At 48.4% G+C, this 25,275-nt stretch overlaps 3 protein-coding genes across 3 annotated transcripts in view; 1 reads left to right on the top strand and 2 right to left on the bottom strand.

The window, feature by feature from the left end:
• GCN1 (GCN1 activator of EIF2AK4) overlaps positions 1-19,268 on the bottom strand; it is a 58,152-nt gene extending 38,884 nt beyond the window's left edge. Inside the window, exons 1-15 of the mRNA XM_025889525.2 lie at positions 19,185-19,268; positions 14,069-14,171; positions 10,182-10,245; positions 9,543-9,674; positions 8,943-9,051; positions 5,400-5,498; positions 5,175-5,309; positions 4,281-4,349; positions 4,049-4,157; positions 3,504-3,578; positions 2,905-3,033; positions 2,300-2,350; positions 1,860-1,958; positions 1,472-1,645; positions 60-212 (exon numbers count right to left, since the gene is read on the bottom strand). Of these exons, the coding sequence (XP_025745310.1) occupies positions 60-212; positions 1,472-1,645; positions 1,860-1,958; positions 2,300-2,350; positions 2,905-3,033; positions 3,504-3,578; positions 4,049-4,157; positions 4,281-4,349; positions 5,175-5,309; positions 5,400-5,498; positions 8,943-9,051; positions 9,543-9,674; positions 10,182-10,245; positions 14,069-14,171; positions 19,185-19,202 (1,519 nt within the window). The 5' untranslated portion in view covers positions 19,203-19,268. The remainder of the gene's footprint in view (positions 1-59; positions 213-1,471; positions 1,646-1,859; positions 1,959-2,299; positions 2,351-2,904; positions 3,034-3,503; positions 3,579-4,048; positions 4,158-4,280; positions 4,350-5,174; positions 5,310-5,399; positions 5,499-8,942; positions 9,052-9,542; positions 9,675-10,181; positions 10,246-14,068; positions 14,172-19,184) is intronic.
• Positions 1-25,275, top strand: part of SIRT4 (sirtuin 4) — a 250,319-nt gene that overhangs the window by 144,043 nt on the left and 81,001 nt on the right. The window lies entirely within an intron of this gene.
• RPLP0 (ribosomal protein lateral stalk subunit P0) lies at positions 20,775-24,681 on the bottom strand. Its single transcript, XM_025889498.2, has 8 exons — positions 24,642-24,681; positions 24,271-24,372; positions 23,132-23,307; positions 22,932-23,019; positions 22,664-22,810; positions 22,368-22,553; positions 21,365-21,505; positions 20,775-21,007 (listed from the first exon to the last, which is right to left on the bottom strand). Exons 2-8 carry the CDS (start codon positions 24,322-24,324, stop codon positions 20,846-20,848), a joined length of 954 nt encoding a protein of 317 aa, XP_025745283.2. The 5' UTR covers positions 24,325-24,372; positions 24,642-24,681; the 3' UTR covers positions 20,775-20,845.

The following is a 25,275-nucleotide window of genomic DNA, read 5'->3' as shown; positions in this document are numbered from 1 at the left end:
CCCGGGGACTCTGAATGAGGCCTCGTCTGCTACCGTGGGGAGTAAGTCTAGACCCTTACCAGCCTGCGAGTCAGCCACAGAAAGCTTCGAGAGCAGCAAGGCTGCAGCGACCCCTTCGGTGACGGTGGGAACCTGAGTGCTTTGGGAGGCTGCCTTCTCCACCGTCTGGATGAGCAAAGGCAGCAAGTCCAGGGCCTGCAATAGTGTATCACCTACGGAGAGAGGACAGGCACCTTACAAAAAACACTTTGTCAAGGGTGACAAGATTACTCAAGAAAGGCGTTATCCACTCAGGTCCAAACTGGCTGACTAAAACACTGCAGTTACCTTGTGAAGTAGGGGAACTAGAACCAAACTCTACAACCATGATGTTACAGCTAGAAGGATCCTTACAAATCCAACAGTCCAGCTATTAATTTGATCAGCAAGGAAACAGACGAAGAGAGATTAAGTAGGATGCCCAAGGCCACAGAGCTGGTTCAGGGAGAGCCAGGGCCACTGCAAACCTACCAAATTTTTTCTGGGGCTCTTCCCCAATACCAGACAAGCTCCCAACCCAAATTCTAAAACCAGAACCAATACGCTGACCTATGAACTAAACCCACTTAATAAAAAATTAAATAAATAAATAAAGCAGACATCTGTTAAAACTATAGCTAAACCAATGTTTTCTTAACTACTAAACATATTTGGAAGATGTCGTGGATTTGAATCCAAAAAAAATGTTTAAAGGCTTATTTTATATCACGTGTATTTCGAAAGCATCAAGGAGAACCAGCTCAAGCTGAAGAGACTAGTTTAAACCCAGTCTCTGCCGTCTAGAACTCAGTCTAAAACCAAGACTGATCAGTGTAACAGAAGTGCAAACTGACAAGAGTAGGGCACTATAGAGAAGGGACACCCTTCTGTGGAATGGGCAGCTCTGGAATCTCCTAGATATTTCTTTAAACACAGTTCATCAAAAGTGTAAACTTTTTTAAAGGAAGTACAAGCCTATCTCAGAGGTGGTGATTTTTACCTTGGAGATCAAGTTCCTATGCAGATTGGAACGTTTCCTCTAGCTTTTCTTAGGAAAGAGGTGGAGGCCCACGCCCAAGTGACAGGTTTGTCAGCACCGAAGAAAGGGCAGTGGTTGGTTTTTAGTAAGTCCCACGTGACAGTTCTATGAAGCTGGACTTTTTGAATCAGGCCTCTCACAATCCCTTCCCCATGACTCCAGATAATACAGTGACAGGTTCTAGTCCCAGGCCCTCTCTGAATAAAGCTTTGTAACTTGAAGGTCTGATAAAGGGGAGAAGCCAGAATCTGTTGTGAAGATTGGGCACCAATTCCAGGCTTTGTGGATGACTAGGCCTGATGCTCCCAGAGGCTCAAAAAGAAGTGATGCCGAGTAAGCTGGACCACAAGGGAAAGCCTGGAATGGTGAGGATGCCCAGAAGACTCAGTCACCCCTGCAGGGGAGGCATCTCACCTCGGAAGCAGGCCAACATGCACTGTAGGTAGGCATGCCTCACTGCAGAGGTGGAGGTCTTAAGGCTGAAGGCTTTCTTGAACCATTCGGTGAGCTTCTTAGGCACTTCCGTGGTGAACCGGTTACACCAGAGCGCCAGGACAGAGACTGCATGCACCAAGGTGCCTTCGTGAACTAGGGCAAGAAGCAGAAGTCCGGTCAGTTCAGTGTCTTAGGCCCACATCCAATCGTTGCCAGCAGCGCCCCAAAGCAAGTAGGAGTACAACAGGGGGGAAGCAGTAATGCTTCGGGGGAGGTCTGCCTTGAGAAGGGATTCATGACAGCTCTGAAGGTGAAAACCAGAGTCAGAGCGGGTCCAGACTGCATCCTCCCCAAGCCGCACAGTTACCTTCTTGCTGGAGGAACGGGATGAACATCTCAGCCACAGTCCCATTCAGGACTTGACTAGAAGGCCCAGACACCACGTGATGACTGACACTCCCGATCCCTGGAAGGCAGGGGATTTCCTGCTCAGCACAAAACCACAAACACGAGATTCTTCTTGCCGCTGCCCACTTCCCTAGCAGCCATGCCTCTCCCCTGGTCATCACTGCCCTTTCCTCAATCCTCCCTCCAGATGATCCTGCCTTTTACAGAAGCCAGGCCTCCCGCTAGACTCAAACAAGTCCCACCTGCCACATAGGCAGGCAGCAGAGTCCTGGGAGCCAGGCTGGGATGTCCATGACTGTCAGAGGAGTCAAGATCCAATGAAGGACCTGCCTTACCCACCAGTCACGGTACACCTCATCTACTACTACACTTAGCACTACCCCAGAAGAGATTCTGTACCTGAGAGGACGCTTATCTTCTGGGCTACAATAGTCAGTTTTCCTTCCGAGCCTGAGAGGAGAGACAGCAAAGATTCAAAATTCACATCTGCCACATTTCCCAAGGGGGTGATTAATGTGGTCATGTGTGTGACACCAAGATACAGTTTGATTCCAGAAGCAGCCTTTGTATTGTGAAGCTGCCTTAAAAATAACATTCCCTAGGTTTTTTTTCTGACTAAAACAGTTACTACTGTTTTATATGTTCTCACAGAAACCCTGAGAAACAAAAAATATACAGAAAAGCTAAGATACATGCTACTACATTTAAAAATCACCCACATGCCCACTACCCAAAGATACTATGAACATTTTGATGTGTTTCCCTCTAGTTTTTCCCTTTATGCATACAATAATGTCTACACTTAAATAAAAAAAAAAAACAACTGAGATCACCCCTGGCTACACTGCCCTGTGCATGCTAACGTTCACTTCACATGTTCACATTCTACTGCGAGTGTTCTCCTGGCCACATGGCCTTGACACAAGCAGACTGGAGCCCGAAGTCCCAGGCAGGTCCCGGCACCCACACCTCAGCCACGCCCCCGGCCAGAAAGGCTTGCTCACCGCCAAGGATTGCAAACAGGTGCCTGGTCAAGGCTTCCGTCGCCGAAGAGTCGCTGCACTGGCGGGCCAGGTTCCGCAGCGCCAGCACAGCTTCGTCCATCAGGCGGGGGCTGTTGGACTTCAGCTGACCTGGACAAAAGGAGCTGCAGCTCAGAAGCCACCAAGAGCTAAGCATCCGGGCTTTCAGCTCTGTCTTTGCCAAGTTCCCAACTCTCCCATCCCAGCTAGGTGTTCTCCTTTTATAAAGGATCTCAAGAAACTATGGAAGTGTAGTTTCCTTCTAAACGGAGCTGTCCTCTGCCCTTTCCCCTAAAATAACTGGGGGGCGCCTGGGTGGCTCAGTTGATTGAGAGACTGCCTTCGGCTCAGGTCATGATCCTGGAGTCCCAGGATCGAGTCCCGCGTCAGGCTCCCTGCTGAGCAGGGAGTCTGCTTCTCCCTCTGAACCTCTTCCCTCTCATGCTCTCTCTCATTCTCTCTCTCTCAAATAAATAAATAAAATCTTTTAAAAAAAAATAAATAAAAATAAAATAATTTGGAAAATACAACCAAAACCCAAGGTGCCATTCTAGGGGCCGGAGAGGGGTCATGATACTTACTAGCCAGTCCTTTCATGATGTCTAGGGCATACTGGCTGAGATCGAGAGTCACTGATGCCAGGAGACTGGAGATAGCTAAGGGGGACAGAAAGTACGCAGCAAGTCTGTCTCAGGTATAAATGCCCATTTCTGCCCTACTCCCCAGCAAATGCCATCAGGTCTGCGGTCCAGCCACACAGAACCCTGACCACTCCTCATCTTCATACGGTCAAATGAGTAGTCACACCTTTGTCCCTGGTTGCATGTGCCACCTCCACACCAAGTTCAAACTGTCTAAAGCAGAGGTTCTTAACCTGAATGATTTCCAGGTTCTTGGACCTCTAAAATTGTTTGCGGTATTCTAAGCAGATATACTTTTGTGCATCCTTTTAGCAAAAGGACCCATGACTTTCAACATATTCTCAAAAGGGTCCCTGATCTCTTCCCCAAGGTCCCAATGAGGTAAACGGTGAATACATACTTCACCCCACCCCCACCAAGTATCAGAGATGCAGCTCATCAGGCAACCCACCTCCCTCCCACCATCCTGTCTGGCGGTGACCTACTTTCGATAACATTCTCTGGACTCCTAAGTAAGGACTTCTGTATGGTGGGCAGTATCAGATCCTTAAATTCCGAGTGGGACATGTATCGGAGCAGAGGGGCACAGTTATCCTACAAAGAGAAAGGAGTCAGGCACCCAGACCTCAGGGGAACAAACGAAGAATAAAGGACAGCTCTGAAACAGAATTTTAAATTGGATTTAGCTTGTCCAGCTAAAGTCCACCTCTCACTCACCAACAGATACTTCTGAGGCTTTACTTTGCTCATCAGGATGTTCTTCATATAAAAATCCAGCAGGGCACTCTAGACAATACAAAGACTATTTAGACCAACATTCTGAGTATCTCGTCACTGGCCTAAAGGATCCCTTTTGTGGGAGTGCCTCTAAAAATTATGAATCAGTAAAAATAAAATATACACATACATATACACACAAATAAAATACAAATAATCACTGCCCAAATTTCAGTGTCATGCACAGAGGACCCACCGATCATGCCACTGATCACTTTAAAACCTTCTACAGCTTTCCAGAGCTGCTGGGATTCAGTCCAAAGTCCCTGGCCTGGCTCAAGGCAGGCCGCCTCTCACAGCTCTCTGGCCCCATGCGCCTCCCCTGCTGGCTTCTCGCGGGCTGCTTTCTCTGCCCAAAATACCCCTCCTCACATCCTCACCTTTTAAGTTCCTTCATTAGAGCTGTGCCCCCTGACCCATGGCCTCCGTCAGGTCCCCCGCTACAGAGTATTACCGCTTCCTGCCCTTTCCTTTGTAGCTCTTATCACAGATATAATTAGATGACTCTCTGTCTGATGGCAGACTCCTCAGACGCAGCTCCCCTGGCTCACTGCTGCAGCACTATGCGTGGCATAGTGCTTGGCATACGGCAGTTGCTCACGTGTGGGAGAGTAAATCACTGCATGAACAAGCAAATTATCATCCCAGTAATTGCCAGGTTCTCCCCAAGCCAGAGCTGTAGGGCAAACTTTCCAGCTCCTCAAACTTCATCTATCGTGGAGAAAGGTCAGGGCCCCATATGAGAAAACCAACAAGCTGCAGATAAGGCCAGGAGCTGGGGCCCCCAGGGCGAAACAAGCTCCCCGCCTCCTCGCCTCCAGCAAGTCCACCTGCCTTGTGCCGGGTGACCACGTCCATCTCCTTGTGGCTCGTGCAGAACTGCACCAGCAGCCCCAGCATGCCTGCATAGTTCTGGTTGGGTTCTAGGCTGAGAATGGCTGCCAAGTACTGTTCCACCAGCCCAGGGTTCTGAAGGGGAAAGTATAAGGCAGGTGTGTCACATGGCAGCAGGGGAGACACAAGAGCAGTGATGCCCACCGCCCCCGTGCCCCCCGGCACCTCTCTCCACAGCTTGCTGAGCTTCTTCACAGCACCGTCCACCGCGTGCCGGTGGGAGCCGCCCAGCACCTCCAGCAGCAGCAGGCACTGCACCTCCACCTGTCGGGACCAGGGGAGGCTCGGGTCAGGACACGAAATGGCAGTGCAGGGGCCGTGGCCCTCACAGCCGGCCCAAGACCTTCATCGGGCCCACTCGACTCCAGCCAGATCCTCTTCCCTCCTCACCCCCGACACTTGGCCCTGTCCCAGAATTACATCTGTTCACTCAAGCACTTCATTAATAAACATCAGCTGGGCACCTGTGAGTCAGACAGTGAAAACACATGGACAAAGAGACGAATGTGGGCCCTGCCTTCATGCACCTTACAGTTTAGAGAGAGAAAAAGATACTACAAAAGAAACACACAGATGAATATGTAATTCCAGTGAGGTAAGGGCCATGCAGGGAAAGGATAAGCATCCTGTTTCATACCTGCCTTGACTTTTCCTTCATTAATTCCACAAATACTTGCTGAATACTGACTAAATGGCAGGCACTACACTAGGCACTTTAGTTATGAAGTGAAGACCGACTAGACGATCTGGCCAGTGTGGAGCTCCCTGTCCGACCCGGAGTGAAACACATCATGGGTGCTCAAGAGAAAAATCTCAGACACTTTATACGCCACAAACACCCAAAGTCACTGGGGAGCAGTGTGAATGGCCACCCTGAGAAAAAGGGGTGCTTAAGAAGTCTGCTGCACTCCGTTTGCATGTGTACAAAATGAGAGATGAACGAGGTTACCCACTGCAGCATTTTTTGTACAGTAAAAGGTTGTAAACAACATAAATGGCCATCAACAAGGGACTAGTTATATATACTGCAGGACATCCACTCAGAGAATCAGTAAACAGTCATCAAGAACGAGAAACTCCTGGGGCGCCTGGGTGGCTCAGTCATTAAGCGTCTGCCTTCAGCTCAGGTCATGATCCCAGGGTCCTGGGATCGAGCCCCACATCGGGCTCCCTGCTCCACGGGAAGCCTGCTTCTCCCTCTCCCACTCCCCCTGCTTGTGTTCCCTCTCTCACTGTGTCTCTCTCTGTCAAATAAATAAATAAAAATCTTAAAAAAAAAAAAAAAGAGAAACTCTTTATGCACTACTCAAACAAATTCTAAATCTGGTTAAAGAAAAAGGCGGGTGGCACCTGGGTGGTTCAGTTGGTTAAGTGTCCGACTCTTGACTGCAGCTCAAGTTATGATCTCAGGGTCGAGATCAAGCCCTGCATCAGGCTCTGCGCTTAGCGTGGAGTCTGCTTGTCCCTCTCCCGTCCCCTCTGTCCCTGCTTGCGCTATCTCACTTCATTAAGAAAAAAACCAAGGTAAAAGAAAAAAGTATTTTCGGTACACTGGTGTTTGTATAAAAAACCCTGTTCAGTCGTATATACAGAGGATATATCTACACACATAGGGAATTAGTAATAGAGGAACCTAGATGGCTAGGGAGGGAAACTGGTTATAGGTTTCTATGCTTGCTGAAACCACATTCAGAACTATATTGTTGTTCCCTCTTCCTAGAATGTTCTAACCCCTGATCTGGGCACAGTTTGTTCTTTCATATCCTTCAGGTCTCTGTTCAAATGATGCCTCCTCTGAGGCCTCCTCCCACGGTCACCCTGTACTGCACTCTCTCCACCCTCCTACCTGCCTTTCTGCTGTATGACCTTCATCTTACCACTTATTAGCAGACCTCTGTGGTGTCTACCTTCACCACAAGAGTGTAAGCTCCGGAGGCTCCTGGGTGGTGCAGTCGGTTAAGCACCCAACTCTTGGTTTCACCTCAGGTCGTGATCTTAGGGTCTTGAGATCAAGTCCCACATTGGGCTCCACGCTCGGGGTGGAATCTACTTGTCCCCTTCCCTCCCCCTCTGCCCCTCCGCACATGCATGCACACGCACGCTCTCTTTCAGATAAATAAATAAATCTTTAAAAAAAGCTCTTGGGAGCCTGGGTGGCTCAGTCATTAAGCGTCTGCCTTCAGCTCAGGTCATGATCCCAGGGTCCTGGGATCAAGTCCCACATCGGGCTCTCTGCTCAGCAAGGAGCCTGCTTCTCCTTCCCCCTCTGTCTGCTGCTCCCCTTGCTTGTGCTCTGTCTAATGAATAAATAAAATCTTTAAAAAATAAAAAAAAATTTTTAAAAGCTCTTAAAAAAGAGGTATAAGCTCTAAGAGGCAAGGTCCTCTTTCTTGTTCCCAACTTCTGCCCCAGCTCCCAGAACAGTGCCCAGCACGTAGAGGCCCTCAACAGACACTTGAGCAACTGAATGCATTCTGACCCACGTGTACAGTCGACACTGGCAACAAGTAAAGGAAAAACCTAGATTCGAGACACAGGAAAAACAAACAAGGTCTCACATTCCTGATGTGTTCTGTCCTATAAACACAACACTCTAGGGATGACCCATGCCACTCCCTAACCCACAAGCATGCTTACTTACCTCGGATAATGGCTGTAAGAGATCAGTGGAGATAAGCCAATGAGGGAGGCATGATAAAGCATCTTATAAAGAGGCCTTGATAGCAATGAAACCCACAGTCTGAAGGGGGTCCAATTCCACTATCCATTACCTGCCAGGTTTCAGTGTCCTTATCCTCCAGTCAATCACTGATGGCCACTCCATGGTCATCCCCAGGAGGCATGCTGGGAAAGCTTCCAGGGACGGGGCCATCACTGTGTCTTACTAGCAGGCTGCTTCAGGAGAGGAGCCACAGTTTTCTAGTGCCACTCCTCATTTAGCTGCACAGCCCTCTGTCTCCACAGCCCTCTCATACCTCGTCTTGAGCCCCTCTTCACGACAACTTGTGGAGCTGGATGGGGTAGGTGGCACTTTTTCCCATTTTGCAGAAACGGGCAACAGGCTCAGAAGTTATGTACACAGCCAAATATCACAGCCGAGAATCAGAGCCACACCTCAGGCTCCTTTTCAATGAACTGTTAAGACCATTCCTCTTGCCCTCCAATAAGCGTATCTAGATATTCAAAAGAACCTCTCAATCTGGCCTACTGGGCCATCTCTAGTTAGCAGACATGTTGAAAGGCAAGGCAGGGAACGTGTAAGAAGCAGGCACAGAATGGGAGGAGAGAATTAAAGGATCAAAATACATGGCAAGAATTCCGTCCCATTAGCCAATTCAACACTAAAATCCACACACAGGGAAAGGAATCATTAGCCGGAAAAAAACCAAAATGATTTACATTGCAATTTCTGATTTACTTGCTCTCTCACTGTCTTCCCCGCTCTAGCCTGTCAAGTCTTCCATGTATGCCATGAAGGCAGGAATTGCCTTTCTCTTGCTCATCAGTGTACTCCCAGAGCCTAGCACCATGCCTGACAGAGAAGCTCAAACACATGTCATAAAGAGATGGATGTTACTGGGTTGCGCTCATGCCCATCCACCAGTCACCCAGCACTGAGAAGAGCACTTGCCAGAGAAGGTGCTTAAACATGTCCCAACTCTGTGCAGAGAGCTGCCCATCACTATTCCAAAGACCCAGGGAACTTACCAGTTTGTTCCAGATGTCTCCTTGCCGCTTGGCTCTCGAGGGAAAGACAATGCGCACCAGTAAGCAGGTCCAGGACAGGGCCAGCAGGGCGGCAGAGCCGCTACTCTTACTGTTGGGGGGGGAGGGCATAGGATAAGTGCAGGGCAGCAGCCTCCATCTTGAGGACAAATGCTCAACGCAAGGCCCCGCCCTTGACCCACAACTGGGCAGAACTTGAACCTGGTTCCTCATAAGTCATCTGTAACCACTTAGGACAAGGAATGCAGGCCTTGTCAGCCAAATTCCCACCTCTCAGCACTCACAACCATAGAAGCAAAAAGATGGTTTCCCCTCTTCAGTGTCCGGTGGCCATTTGGTTTCCCCTCAAAATGGCCTTGCTTCCACTGGTTTCCCAACCCTGCTCCTCAGGAAAGTGGTCTGCCCACTGAGCCTGACATCCTGGCTCCTCCCTCCATTGCAGCAGGCTGACTGCTGGCGCCACTCAGAGTTTCAGAGAGGAAAGAGAGACATGCTCACACCTGCTCAGTGTGGCTCATCTGCACCAGCTTCTTCCGGATAGGACTCCACCAAACCCCGGTAGGCTGTACCTTTCTCTCTTACCTGGGGACACCAGCTTTGGAGCCAATGCCTGAAGACTGCAGAGAGTGCAGAAGGTTCTTAGCAGTGGCTTCTGGCTGGGCCTCAGCCAACTGCTGGATGGCTGCCTGTAAGGCCCTGCGGGAGGCTGCATCTCTAAAGGGAGGAATGAAGGGGAAAGGTGATCACTGGGGGTGGGGAAAGGTGGCTCAGGCGAAGCACTGGTCTTTCTCTGGAAAAGTGGATTGTACTGGATTCCAGTGGATCACAGATGATGGGATTAGGAAATAACCAGAGAAATCTACCTCCTCCTGGAATTCTAGAAGCAGCTACTAAGGGCAAATGAGCCATCAAGGCTGTGACAGGGCAACACTGACATCTATGGAACACTTACTACGGGCCTCAAAGTAGGCCAAGTGCCACTCATGCCGTGGCAGGCACTGTTCCAGGAGCTCTACACTTACTAACCACCATCTATGAGGTAGATAATAGCACCATCCCCACTCAGCAGACAGGGAAAAGAGGCACAGGGAGGTAAAGTAACTCGGCCAGGATCCAACAGCTAGGACGGGACACAGTTCCGAAGCCTGGGCTCTAACTGCCCTCCCATACCACCTCTCTGAGCAAAGGGCTGGAGGTACAGGGCCTTCCACTGGCACTCACCTGTACCGGTGCAGAGTCAAGCAGAATAATTTGCAGAGCCCTTTCACTGCTCCCTCTGGCAGATCTGAAACCAAAGATCACACAAAGATTAGTCAATAAAAACTACTTCGTGAGCACCTGCTTGAGCCAGGCATTCTGCCAGACATGATTTCTACCCATCAGACTCTTCCTGTAGGTTAGAAATGGAATTCCCTGGAGGAAAAATCCGCAGCAAAATCGGACTCCAGGAAAACAGCTGGTCCAGAAAGGCTCTCAGGTAAACCTGTGTTAAATGAGCACAGCTAAGGAGATGTGGTGGCCTCAAAATCTAACATGCTGACTGGCAAGTGGCACTTCTGGGGTGCCGGGACGATTCTGCTTCTGAGACCAGGGTGCTGGTTACACAGGTGTGTCTAGTCTGTGAAGATTCAGTGGGCTGCTTGCTTATGGTACGTGAACTCTTTATGTCTCTTCTAACAAATGGTTTTTTAAAATAGGACAAAACTGGGGCGCCTGGATGGCTCAGTTGGTTAAGCGGCTGCCTTTGGCTCAGGTCACGATCCCAGGATCCTGGGATCGAGTCCCGCATCGGGCCCCCTGCTCAGCAGGAAGCCTGCTTCTCCCTCTGCCTGCCGCTCCCCCTGCTTGTGCTCTCTCTCTGACAAATAAATAACGCCTTTTTAAAAAATAAATAATAAAAACAGGACAAAATTAATGTACTCTGAGGGATCAGAGAAGGGCAAGAGCACCTCTAACTGGAGGGGCTTCCGAAGGTTCTAAGGACACATAAGCTTGGCCTAATAGATTCAAAGGCTATGGAAAAATGGAAAGAGAGACAAGTACACGCTGAGTAGTGTTAACTGCAGGAGCCCAAGTGCAGGGGCGAGAATGCATAATGCCCAACAGGACACATGAGGAAGAAGAGGAGAACTTAATTAGCACTCACAAACAGCCAGGCCCTGCTCTAAGCACTGACACACGGTTCCTCATTTAATCCCTGTAAAGTGGGTATGTAACTGAGGCCACTTTAAGATGAAGAAACAGAAGCCCAAGAAACCGAGCAGGCCAGCCACGTGAAAGAGAAACTCCGGTTGTAACAACAGGGGTCAATAATGGGAAACCACCCCGTGGCCAGTTTTGCCCACCAGACTGAAGTATGCAGACGAAAGGGAAAGGGTGTGAGTGGGGGAATGTAAGCCGCAGTGTAGGGCAAAGTGCACCCCATGGGAGGCACTGAGAGCCAAGGGCTCGCACAGCGCCTCACACCTCGGGTACCCCAATGATGGGGACAAATGAAGGAGGGGCAGGGACTTCGTCCCTCCCAGGGCCCTGAACACTTGTATTGGTCCCCTGGACTTGGGGCTATTTCAGTGACCAAGGAAAAGAGTGACTGGGGCCAGAAACAGGTCGTGGCTGAGAGCTAACACACACTGGGTGCTCACCAGAGCCAGGTACAGTGTTAAGCACCAACCATACATGTTCTCATTTACTCCTCACACTAACCCTCTGAGGGAGACACTATTGCTATCTCCATGCTCAAAGCAAGGAGACAGGCTCAGACGAGTTAAGTAACTTAAACCAAGTCACACAGCCTGAAAGTGGCAGGGCCATGGCTAGAACACAGAGCCTGTCTGACCCAAGCCGAGCCCTTCATCAGTGACTGCTACGCTAGAGACTGGTGACTGGAAAGAGCAGGCACAATAAACACTCCACCAGTGAGCTTCAGGGTTCAAGTACACGCAGGCAGGACTGAGGAAAGCATCAGAGGCACCTCAGGGCCCCATGGGATGACCCATGCTGACCGTCTGTATCCAGGGCTTAGGCAGCTTTGAGAAAGTCTTCAACTCCCAGCCCGGCAGAAAATACCTCTCCCCATCTTTGGTTACCTCACTTCGTTATCTACTACCCTAACAAAGGAGACACCAGAATGATTGTTGCTACCCAATGGCTCCTCCTTAGACTTGGAAAATTAGAAAATCAAGAGTTAAAAGTTTTTTGTTTTTGTTTTTTTTTAAGATTTTATTTATTTACTTGAGAGAGAGAGAGCAGAGGGAGGGGGAGAAGCAGACTCCCCACTGAGCAGGGAGCCTAATGTGGGGCTGGATCCCAGGACCCTGGGATCACGACCTGAGCCAAAGGCAGACATTTAACCGACTAAGCCCAGGTGCCCCAAGAACTAAAGATTTCATACGGAGTGGTTAACTTCCCACCATCAACTTGCACATCAAGGATGACTAAACATCTCACAAATATTATTCACCCTGAGTGGCAGAACTTCAGGGTGGCTGAGGAGTAAAATCACTCTGAAAAGGTCTTGAGTAATTCATAAACTTCACTTATACATGTCAAATGCCTTCCTCCATAAAATGGGAAAAGTGTAGTATTCAGCAGTTACGTTGCAGTTCGAAAGGTGTGTCCAGCTAGTACCTTGTCACATGGCAGCCTTTTCTAACTACAACCCTGTGATGAAAAGTGACCAGAGAGACTTCTGAAGGTGCCATAAAACTCAAACATTCAAGTGTTAACTCAGAGGAAAATCTCTTAGAAGCTGACAAACAGGAATGTACTAAATTTACACACAACTTTAAAAGGCTTGGGTATGTAACCAGGCGGCAGTGGATCAGAAGCAGCAAATGAGCACTTGGGTCAAGCAGGCTCTTTACTCACAAGAAGTGAAAGGTGAGGGAAAGGGAGACCCAACTCTACACAGCCATGATCCTCAGACTTCAGCAAATGCAGGAGTCACCTAGAGGGCTTGTTGAAACACAGATGCTGGGCTCGGCCCCCATGGTTTCTGAATCTCAGTTTCTGGGATGGAGCTGAGAATCTGTATCTCAAACAAGTTCTGACATGATGCTGATGCTGCTGGTCCAGGGACCACACTTTGAGAACCAATGCTATACAGTAAAAACACACCAAAAGGTAGCTCAAAAGTTAATTAGTTTTTATTGGATGAAAGCAAACTAGTCCAAGGGGTGTCTGGGTGGCTCAACTGGTTAAGTGTCTGCCTTCGGCTCAGGTCATGATCCTAGAGTTCTGGGATCGAGCCCCGTGTCGGGCTCCTGCTCAGCAGGGGAGTCTGCTTTTCCCTCTCCCTCTGCCTATGTGCTCTCTCTCTCGATCACGCTCTCTCTCAAATAAATAAAATCTTAAAAAAAAAAAAGAAAAAGAAAAACAAACTAGTCTTTTTTTTTTTTTTTTTTAAATTCCAGTATAGTTAACATACAGTGTTATATGAAGGCAAACTAGTCCTACATACCCCAGTGGGTTGTAGGGATAGCTCTCAGTTATGGTACAGAATCAGGGTAACTACATGTGCTCAGTATTTCCCAAAATGTGTTCCCCAGACCCCAAATAGGTTTTCAGCAAAAAAAAAAAAAAAAAAAAAAAAGAGGTTCAAGGAAAATACTGGATTTAAAGCTTAATAAAGTCAGAACTTTAGAAAGTTAGAACTAAAGAAAGCTTCATAAAGTTAGAACACCTTCCTGGAATATGCTGTGAATCTCCCAGAGGGAAGGAGAAAATATGGTATCTCCCAAACTTAATTGACTTTGGAATCTTTACTGGTCAAAACACCTATTACCATCTTGCTGACTTCCATGGAACAGACTGAGAAAAATGGTGCCCCGAGTCATAAAGAAAATGTTTTTGCACCTTAAATTACTTAAGCTTATTGGTATCTTTTAAAAATATTTCCAATCAAAATGGTTCAAACTGGAAAAAACCTTTGGTACCTAAATGGATCAACTCTCTGCTAACCCAACTGTTTCAATGCACAGAACAAGCAAATACAGCAAGGGAAGGCAGAAGGTGCCTCGAGGAGAAGAGGCAGCCATGGTTCTAAACAGAAAGCAAACTTTGCTCTGAAATGGAATTGGCTCTCAGCCACATGGATGGAAAATAAATACCTTTTCCGGCAACACATTTCCCCAGTTCACTGAGGATTTCTCTCCGTTCCTTCACACTGGCTGTTGTCACCTTCCCCGCAAAACGCTTTAGTGTCTCGGAAACCTGTGAAGACCAAACCCACAGCAGAAATTTCAGCAAACTACAAAACAATGACTGTGTGTGTGTGTGTGTGTGTGTGTGTGTGTGTGTGCGCGCGCGCGCACGTGCACGTGTGCACACTGGGGAAGGGGGTGCAGAATTCAGTGCGGTCCTCTCTGACCCAAGGTTTCTCAACGTCCACACTGCGGACATTTGGGGCTGGGTAATTCTTGCTGTGAGGCCGTCTACCTACGTTGTAGGATTCCAAGTGGCGTTTCTGGCCTCTACACCCTAAATGCCAATAACAACACTCCACTCCTCCTGCCTCAGCTGACAATCCAAACTGTCTCCAGACATTGTGAAATGTCTCCTGGTGGGCAAAATCACCCCCAGGCGACACGTACTACTTTAACTCAGTCAACTACTCAATACACCTTACTTAAGTTTAGACAAAAAGAGGCAAGACAAAAGTCCAAAACCTCAGGACAGAAAAATACCCTTTCAGAATTATGTAGAATCCAGTGAGGGCCCACTACATGCCCGTGTGTTCCCTCTATTCAGCTCATGTCAGCCTCCCACATGGGCCATGTCCACATCCTGGCAGGTCATTTGAGGAGCAGAAGCACAGTGGCTGAAGGGTGGAAAAGTAAAGAGACTGAATCCCAGCTCTGCCTCTTACCAGCTATGGAAACTGTCAAATTCTGTCATCTCCTTGGATGGCTCAGTCATCCAAGGGTGGCTTGTCAGTTAAGCGTCCGACTCTTGATTTCAGCTCAGGTTATGATCTCAGGGTCCTGGGACTGAGCCCTGTATTAGGGTCTGTGCTCAGTGGGGAGTCTGCTTAAGATTGTCTTTCTCCCTCTGCCCCTCTCCCCTGCAGACTCCCTAACAAGTAAATCTTTAAAAAAAAAAATGAAAAATTATGTCATCTCCTTGACCATCAGTTCCCTATCTACACCATGCAGGTAACAGCACCTACCTCGCAGGACAGTTAGAGGCTAAGGGAGAGAGACTGTGTAGAGCATTTACTCTTCTCTCAGCAGAGAATAAGGTCAGCTATTACTGCCAACAAGCCTTTCAGGTAGGCATCAGTATCCCCCCTTTACACGTGGATGAAAGAGCAGACTCCCAGAGGGGAAGCCATTGCTCAGACTGGGCTTGAGAGCCATAGCACCTGCATTTTTGAAACTAAGCCTGAAAGTGATAGGTCTATAAACCACTGCCAACGAGCCCTTAGCTTTCAACCACCATCCACATTAGCACAGCTGCATCCCCTGCACTTGGTGGGGGGGGGGGGGGGGGGGAGTAGTTTGCAAATATTACTGAAAATCTGCTCCTGAGCAATACTCTTCAAGCTACAGAACAGAGAAGTCATGGATACATGAGCACTAGAAGAGGCCATAAGACCCAAGGAATTAACACAATGGTGCCCTCATCTTTTTCTTCTAAGGCTATTTCAGAGATAGGCCTTAGTAGTAAAATAAGATTCAAGGGTGTATAGAGAAACAAAATTATGCTAAGTTTTTCTTATATTTACATCCCTGATATAATTCTACTGGCAATGAGTAAACTCACGCCAAAACTCTATCTTCCACATAAGTGACTGCTTTAATACTGTCTTTTGTTTTTATAGTCATATATGCAGATAATTAAAGCGTCAACGTCGTCAACTATACTTCAAAAAAAAAAAAAGTCAAAGCTGAAGAGTTCTGCGAAGTCTGCTAGAAAAACCAGTCTCTTGCCTTCACTCCCCAAGGGCACCCTCTTTCACCAATTCTGGCTGAAGATTTTGGAGTTACCTCCATAATCTCTAAATAACTTGTCCGTGACACTACTACTTGATTTTCAGTTTTATTGCCTTTTATAGTAGCTCTCTTTCTCCAACCTCACTTCATACCCACCTCTCTTCCCCAACATAATTCGTCAGTTTCATAATATGGGCTAGTTCAGTAGTCAGTGTTTACACTGTATGTAAATGGTAGGCATTCAACCTCCAATTATTTTTTTAAGATTTTATTTACTTATTTCTAGAGAGAGAGCACGAGAGCACACGTGCATGTGTACGTGTACCCAAGCAAGCAAAAGGAGCAGACAGAGAATCTCAAGCAGGCTCCCGGCTGAGTGTGGAGCCCGACCCCACAGCCCCAAGATCATGACTACAGCCAAAATCAAGAGTTGGACACCCAAACAAACCACCCAGGAGCCCCATTCAACCTCCATTTAAAGATTTTGTTTATTTGTCAGAGAGAGAGAGAGAGGCAGGCAGGCAGAGGAAGATGCAGGCTCCCTGCTGAGCAAGGAGCCTGATGCAGGACTCAATTCCAGGACCCTGGATCATGACCTGAGCCAAAGGCAGAGACGGTTAAGTGACTGAGCCACCGAAGCGTCCCTCAACCTCCATTTAATACACTATGTTTACTATCCTACACAGCTTTATTAACCCTGGAGTTAATAAACGCCCTTTCCCACCTCACCTCAGTTTGCCTTGTTTTATCTGTGCTAATTTGCAGTTCGATCCCAAACTTTTTGCCACTTGTCTAAATCCCAGTACATTTGGGCAGATCAGGTATTCTACCAAATCCCATCTTCCTGAAGAAGTCTCTCCCAGAACTTGATGACCTGCCCCAATTTGGCAGGTGATCCTCTACAGATGGGACACAGTGTATCACCCTGAAAATGTACTCTTTTTTGTGTTTAGATGGAGCACATCCTCCATTTTGTGGAGTCTTTGCAAATCTGAAAATGTTGTAGCTTCACACTTGACTTAAGTTTGTTTAGATACAGAATAGTAGGTTGAAATCATTTTCCCTCAGACTACCGAAGACATTTCTCAATGAGCTCCAGCTTTCAGTGTTGTTACAAAATCCAGTGCCATTCTGATTTTTGATTCTTTGTACGAGACCTGACTTTTCCCCCTGCAAACTTCTAGGATCTTCTCTTTGTGTCCAAGGTTCTAAAATTTCACGCTAATGTGCTTTTTGTGAGTCTATTTTCATCTACTGTGCCAAGCATTTTTGATCTGTAAACACACCCTCCGTTCAGGGCAAGTTTCTTGAATTACTCTGCAGATGATTTCCTTGGATAGTGGGCCTCCTACACCAGTCCTCACAGTGATCCTGTTTTACACCCTCCAGAGAAAAAAGTCCAGGCTTTTGCCAAGGTGGAGAAAGACAGCTGGGGATCTGACTGCATGTGAAAAGGGCTTTCAACCAATCCTCCTAATTTAGCCCCTCCCACTCACCCTCACTTCCAGAGGTTAGCTGATACCCCCAGGTCCCATCTGTCAGAGATGCTGCCATGTGCATCAGGTTGCTTCTCAGCTTTCCCAACTGCTGGCTTAGGATTCCTTTTCCTTGGGTCTGCTAAATCCTTGCCATTCACCACTTTCTAGTTTCTAAAAGTTTACTGCTGTTGTGTGTTCCCCATTCTCCCAAACTCTGTGGGGTTACTTTTTTTTAAACCTTTTACTAGTTTTAGTGAGGACTGAGGAGACATCAAAAATAGATGCATGAATACAACCCACTCTCTACCTAGAATTCCAACATAGCTGTCTTTCCAGGATAATATTAAATTCTTGGCTATAGTTTCTCTCACAAAGTTGAAAGAACCTTTTTAGGTTCAAGGCTCTACTTTCTCTGAATCAGAAAATGAATTGAGACCCTGTCAGAAAACTGAAGAAATGCACACCAAGATCTTTCAGAGAAGTCTTTTGTCGGTGTGGCCAGATGCAAACAGCTTTAGAGTTCACAGGTTTCTCTCTAGAGTGGCACTGTCCAAAAGAACCTTGTGATGATGGAGATTGTTCTTCGGCACCGTCCAGTACAGTGGCCGGCAGCCACATGTGGCTATCCACACACTGAAATGTGGCTAGTGCAACCGAAGAACTAAATTTTTCATTTACTTTTAACTAACTTAACTAGCCATTAAATACCTACATGGCCAGTGGCTACCATACCGAACAACACAGCTCTAGAGAGATGTTTCTGCACTTGAGTATGAATGTTAAACATTCGGTATGTGTCCCCTAACCCCTTCCAAAATACCCAACAGACTAAGCTTTTCTTTCCAGGATTCAGTATAACACAACTTGAAACAAATTACCAGCCCCCTACACAGGAAATTCTCAATAGCAACTTCCAAATGTTCCCTAAGTGCTCACTCTCCGGACTCAGGGCCTCCCTATCAAAATCAATTAGTCTCCTCTCCCAGGAGATCCAAGTAAGCCAAGCTGTCCCTTGGCCACGGGTTTCTTTTTCCCATATTATTGTCTTTTCACTCTAAAACGCTCATAACTACAAACGACGCTAAGGTGGAGGAAAAAGTTTTTCCCACGTCCTTCCCACGCTACAAGGTACTCACAGGTGATAACACTCAAGGGTGATAAGGCTCTTCCAAGGTAGAAGCGGTTCTTTTACTTCCAACCCTGGCCTCAATAACCACCACCAACGTATAAAGTGCCCTACTTTATCTCACCGAATCCTCAACAAGCCTCTACCGTAGGTACTACCGTAGCCCCATTTTATAGACGAAAAGACTGAGACTTGGCGGAGCTAAATAACTTGCCCAGCGTCTCATGGAAATCAACGAGCTAGGGCTCAAACTTGGATCTGTATAAATCCAAAGGCTATGCTCTAAGTCCCTGCACATAGTAGGTGCTCGAGAAACGTTTGCTGAACGTAAAGTTTAAGGACGAGTCTGCGCTGGCCGGGGCTCACTGCCGGAGGGCTCGGAGAAATGCAGCAGAGCCTCGTAAAGGTGAACTTCTGCAACTCCAGGGTCAGGGAGGGCTCCGCCGGGTTCCAGCTCCCGAAGCCCAGGCCGGAGCCCCTGACTCCTCCAGCCCGGGGTTGGTCTGCGCCGCGAGGGCCGGGCCGGACCAGGAGCCGCGAGGTGCCGGCCCGAGACGGCCCCGGGGCCGCGCCCTCCGCAGCCACTGCCCCCCCGTGCCCCCAGGCCAGCGGCAAGAACGGTCTGGCTCGACGGCCGCCGTCCACACCCGGTCGCTGGCCGCGTTGGCCCCACGGCCACCCGCCTCACCTGCGTGTCCGCCGCCATCCTGCCGGCGCTGACTCCGGAACCGCTTCCGGAGCGCTTCCGGGTCACAGCGCGGGCCCACGCGGCAGGGCGAGGCCAGGAGCGCGCCGGGGCCGGGCCTGGCGCCCCCGGGCGGGACGGCGGCCGCTGCAGCCTGGGCGGGGAGGCGGGCAGCGGGATGGAGTTCCTGGGTCGGCGCCAGGAACAGTCGAGGCCTCCTCCGCAGGGCCTGCTCCTCAGCCCCCCGGGGCCCTTCTCAGCTTGGCCTCGTGGGAGACGAAGGTCTTTGAGGATTTGTAATTGGGTGAGACCGCCCCGCAGCCTTCGACTCGCTTCGAGTTCGCAGGTCCGGCTCGGGCTCGCCCACGTGGCCTGTGCTGAATGAAGACCACATTCTTTAAGAGAAATGAGTTTCTTAAATGGCAGAACTGACTTAGGTAAAAGGGAGACAGCATCTTCCCCTGAGCTTGTAACCAGCGGCGGACAACGTAGGCGTTACAAAACAAGGGGGAGGTCTGGCTGCCCGGGAAGGATTCAGGAGCTGAGAGGGGGCTGCACAGGCATTAAATGTTCCAGACTGGGGATAGGCAAGGCCACAGGGTGGGAGCCCGAGGGCAGTAAAGGGCCTCATGGTTCCTGAAGCATTGTCTTAATTTTCAGTGTGCAGACAGCCAACTCTAGTGTAGAGAAGGGGGTCTGTGCAGCTTAGCTGTTGGCCCTCTCTTAGCAGTAGCCCTCAAAGTGTTAGAAACCTAGTTACAACAAATACCTTTCCATCAGGACCCAGTACAGATTTGTAACCACAAGGAAACACCTACCCTTGCAGCAATCACGTTTTATCTTGGTCACCGCCTACCCACAAGTATCTCTGAGGGACCCAGGCTAGTGGCCAGATGGCCACAGAAATAAGAATTCCAGTATAATAAGAACACAGGGGTGCCGGCTGGCAGTCGGTGGAACATGCAAGTCTTAATTTCTGGGTTTTGAGTTCAAGCCCAGAATTGGGTAGAGATTACTTTTAAAAATCTTAAAAAAAAAAAAAAAAAAAAAAGCTAATGCTGGGTGGTATTAGCGGCACCTGGGTGACTCAGTTAAGAATCTGCCTTCAGCTCAGGTCAGGATCCCAGGATCCTGGAATCCAGCCCCGTCAGGCTCCCTGCTCAGCAAGGAGTCAGCTTCTCCCTGCCTGCCACTCCCCCTGCTTGCGCTTGCTGACAAAAAAAATTTTTTTTTTAAGATTTTATTTATTTGACAGAGATACAGTGAGGGAGGGAACACAAGCAGGGCAAGAGGGAGAAGCAGGCTTCCAGCCGAGCAAGGAGCCCGATGGAGGGCTTGATTCCAGTGAGCCAAAGGCAGATGCTTAATGACTGAGCCACCCAGGCGCCCCTCTCCCTGACAAAATCTTTAAAAAAGGCTGGGTGGTATTGGATGCTAGGAAAGCAGCACCTCAATTACAAAGAGAACACTGGAAAGAAAAGAAAAAAAGGGACACTGAAATGTCAACTTCAAGTAAAGCTCTACTGTTCCATGGCTCTAGTTTTTAGTACACAGCACCATAAACCTCAAAATGCATAAAATGAAGAGTCCAGAGACTTTTAAGAGAAGCCTTTTATTTCCTTGTTTCCCAAATAAACTTGGATGAATTGGTTGCTTTTTGGTGATTAGTCGAAGAGACCAAATCCCATATCCTCGTCCGACTCCTCCGACTCCTCCTTTGCTTCAACCTTGGCTGGGGCCGTGGTGGCAGCAGGTGCAGAAGCAGGGGCAGCGGCCGCGGGAGCAGCGGCCACAAACGCAGATGGATCAGCCAAGAAGGCCTTGACCTGAAGCAAGGGGGGACAAGTTCGTAATCAAAGCGGCCAACCACAACCTCTGCTACCCACAACCCCTCAGCTCTAGTTCAATGGTCAACTTCCCAGCCCCTGAAGCCTTCCCTGGAGATGATCAGGCAAGACAGCTTGGGTATGGCCTGGCAAGCTTAGGCCCCACTCTTACTCATCAACTAACCCCTCTTCGGGTCTCTTGTCATTTCTAAAGTCAAGGACACACCTCCCCTGCCCCCCAACTTCTTAAGGAAACTCTTAAAAATGTTATCTGCTTTGTAAAATTACAGCACCAACTGAGCACACTGCCGTCTATTTATCCCATCAGGGCCACTGTGGTCCTAGTGGGTTTTTTACCTTTTCAGCAAGTGAGAAAGTGTAATCAGTCTCCACAGACAAAGCCAGGACCCGCTTGTATCCATTGATGATAGAATGGGGCACTGATGCAACAGTCGGGTAACCTATCTGCAGACATACGCTGGCAACATTGCGGACACCCTATAGAGGAAGGGAAAAATTCCAGGTCAGCTGAGGTAGGTATCTTACAGACAAGACCGTGAAGTCCAAGCAAAGCTCAATAGCAGACAAGACTTCAAGACTGACTTGCTGTGTCTCACACAGGACACTTACCTCACACCAAATGCTTCTGGCAGGGCAATTCAGACCCGGTAATTTATAAAAACTTTTTGCCCTTATTGCCAACATGAGAATTTCCTGTATCATAATGACGGCATTTACTTCAAAAGTCACCATTTTGTGAAAATGTTAACTAAGCTAGCCATTCAGTTCTGTGAGAAAAAAGTTAAGCTAACTCCAGATGTGAATTTCATCCACTAGTGAGATTTCCAAAAAAAAAAAAAAAAAAAGTTAACAGTACGTGTAACTGCGACTTTTCATTTGTCCACGAGAAGAAAAAAGTAATTACATCTTCTGTCACTTCATTCATCAATTAAAAGATATTTTAATGGCAAAAACTAAGCAAGCTAGTCTCAGGAAAAGTCAATCCTCCCCGAACAGGGTACCTGGCAACGTTTACGTTATTACACGGTCCTCATTTTTCTCATTTCTCCTTTGACTCAGGAAACCGTTCAAAGTCTCATGTTTTATTTCAGACCCTAGAGTAATAATGGCCCTCACTATGTGCCCAGTGCTGTAAGAAGGCTTTATACTCATCAATTCATTAAATCCTTCAACCACCTTATATTATTACTGCTGTTTTACAGATGAGGAAACGGAAGTAAACAGATTAAATAATGGTCTTTGGTTATGTGGCTTATTTCAGCTGCGTAGCCAGGATTCAGTCTAAAACTAGCCATGCTCTCAACCATTAACCAAGGGCCTGAAATAGACAAGCCTGTACCTCCAGGAAGCGAGAATGCAGAGTCTCCTCTGTGATGTCAAGCACTTCAGGGTTGTAGATGCTGCCATTGTCAAACACCTGCTGGATGATCAGCCCAAAGGAGAAGGGGGAGATGTTCAGCATGTTCAGCAGTGTGGCTTCGCTGGCTCCCACTTTGTCTCCGGTCTTAATCAGCTGCACATCACTCTGAAGAACAAGGGAACAGCTGGCAATCAACACCTGGACAGCCAGCAGGTCCACAGCAACCAAGCCCCCACCACCTGCCTGGCCAGCACTAGCAAGCCAAGTCCACTCACCAGGATTTCAATGGTGCCTCTGGAGATTTTAGTGGTGATGCCTAAAGCCTGGAAGAAGGAGGTCTTCTCGGGCCCCAGACCAGTGTTCTGGGCTGGCACAGTGACTTCACAGGGGGCTATGGCACCAGCACGGGCAGCAGCTGGCACCTGAACAAAAACCACAGTGAGAAGTCTTCTCTCCACAAATACGAGCTGAAAATGGGTCAGTTTTGCTTTTAAGGAGCCAAAATTAATAAGATCTCGTTAGGCAACCTGATTCTCTCCTTACCTTATTGGCCAGCAGCATGTCCCTGATCTCAGTGAGGTCCTCCTTGGTGAACACAAAGCCCACATTCCCCCGGATATGAGGCAACAGTCTGCAAAGAAAAGTTTACAGGAGACAGTCACCTTTTAGCACCATTCTTCTCCAGGAAAGGGGAGAAGGGCACTGAGAAGGGAGGTCAATGATGCCCGAGAGAATTCACGGACTTCTCCAGAGCTGGGTTGTTCTCCAGATGCCCTCGGATGGCCTTGCGCATCATGGTGTTCTTGCCCATCAGCACGACAGCCTTCCCGCGGAGAGACATGCGGATCTGCTGCATCTGCTTTGAACCCACATTGTCTGCTCCCACAATGAAGCATTTCGGATAATCATCCAAAAGTTGCTACAAAAACAAGCCAGAAAGAAACAATGTTTAGCAGGAGGAAAGAGAGAACATATCAAATGAAACCAAATCCCACAATCACTGGTTTCCATCTCACTCCTTTTCTTCTAGGCTTTTGAAATGATTCAGAAATTGGGACAATTCCTCCCACGGGGAGCCACCTGAGTTGTAAAATGGACAGATTTATCAAAGATTTGCACCCTGAGTATGAATGGTGAAAATTAGGTTTCTACATTCAATCCAATTTCTTTATTGTAAATTTGTTTTTAATTTCTCCCAATTATGAGGCATGTTTCTGATTCATTGAATGGCTGCATCAGCAGAAAAAAAAACTATTCTAAATAAAGTTAGGTTTACAGCATTTTAAGCGTGAAGTAAAACAAATACAACAAAGCACTACGTGCAGAATCTAAATTGTGGATACGTGATTACTGGACAATCCTTTTAAATTCTGTGTGTCTGAAAACTTCCATGATAAATAGGGGAGAATAGACTAAGCTCCACAAAGCGGCCTAATAACTGAAAAAGAGCATGGTCTGCATTTCTGGGGAGGGAAGACGCCCCCCCCTCCAAACCATCCAAGAGAACACATTCACAGGATGTTTGGCATCTTGACAAGACCTGAAGATGCAACAAGTTGCCAATTTATAATGAGTCACTCATTGGCGCAGGCGTTCCCAAAATGGAGACTGAAGAGCAAAAGTATGAGTGCTATTTGGAAACCAGACAGACCAGATTATGAATGCTGTCATCTTAGGAGCCACTTAAACTGCCTGAGCCCATTTATCTGCAAGGGGGGGGGGGGTGCAGATCTCTGCTTATTGTGAAAATTAGATGAGATGTGCCTAAAATGGTCGTTCAATAGCTGACACCCAGGAGGCGCTCAACACATGACAGTTCATGGTCCCTAGTAGTGCCCAGAGCCCAAGCTGCATGGCGACCGCGAGCCATCCCCGCACTCACGATGATCTTAAGGAAGTAGTTGGACTTCCAGGTCGCCCTGTCTTCCCTGGGCATCACGGCGGTGCGTCAGGGATTGCCACGCAGGGTTTAAAGACGATGTCACTGCGGAGGAAGAGGGAGCTCAGACACCCCCCGACACCACAGCCCCACAGGGCTCCAAGCCCGAGGCCTATGCAGGGCAGACCACGCGTGAGCGCCCGCCAGCCCGGCTTGGGGCTGCCGCCGTCGCCGCCACTCGGTAAGCGCAAGCCACCGCCGAGGCCCCAGGCCGGACAAGCCGAGGCCCGCCCCCTCCCAAAAATCCCACAAAGAACCCCCCCCCCATCTTTCCCGCCGCCGGTGCCCGGCGCAACTGCAACAGTAACACGAACCTCTCACGAGGACGCCTGGAGAGAGGAGGGCCGTGGGCCGGCGCACATCTTTTATATGTGAACGAAGCGGCCAATCAGAAGGCGCGGACAGTGTCCCCCCAGCTATTGGCTGGCGCCAACGCCTGTCTGGTGACGTTTTACTGATGTAGACAGCCATTGGATGATATTGCTGCCACTCCGGCCAACGGGAAGCCGCCTTTAAAGAAAGCTGTTAAGGAAGGCGCCGCTTCATGCTGGAGCCGCTGTCTCAAAGCTACTTCCCTCTGCTGGTCTGGAGCTGCTCGCGTTCAGGAACTAGAGCTTGGAGGCTGAGCGTTCAAGTTTTCTCCGCCACTTGGCCAAATCGCAAAACTTAAAAAGAGTACGATGCAGAGATGAGGAATAATTGCACATGCTTTAGAAACAGCATGGTCTCTTGTCTACTCTATAGTTTGTTCTTCCCCTACGAAAACAGAGGAACCCTTTAAAACCTAAATCAGATCATTACCTCATCTGCTCAAAATTCCTCAAAAGTTTCCCATTTCCTCAGAGTAAAAGCCTAAAACTTAAACTGCCTACAAGGCCCTACAGGATCTGCTCTGGACCTCCACCCCTATAAGCTCATCTCTTTTCCTACTGACTCTCCCTTCCAGCC

This window comes from Callorhinus ursinus, unplaced genomic scaffold (assembly GCF_003265705.2).
Source record: "Callorhinus ursinus isolate GAN/ISIS: 27379988/994484 unplaced genomic scaffold, GSC_fseal_2.0 scaffold41, whole genome shotgun sequence".
Taxonomy (NCBI): domain Eukaryota; kingdom Metazoa; phylum Chordata; class Mammalia; order Carnivora; family Otariidae; genus Callorhinus; species Callorhinus ursinus.
This window is presented reverse-complemented; position numbering and strand designations above follow the sequence as displayed.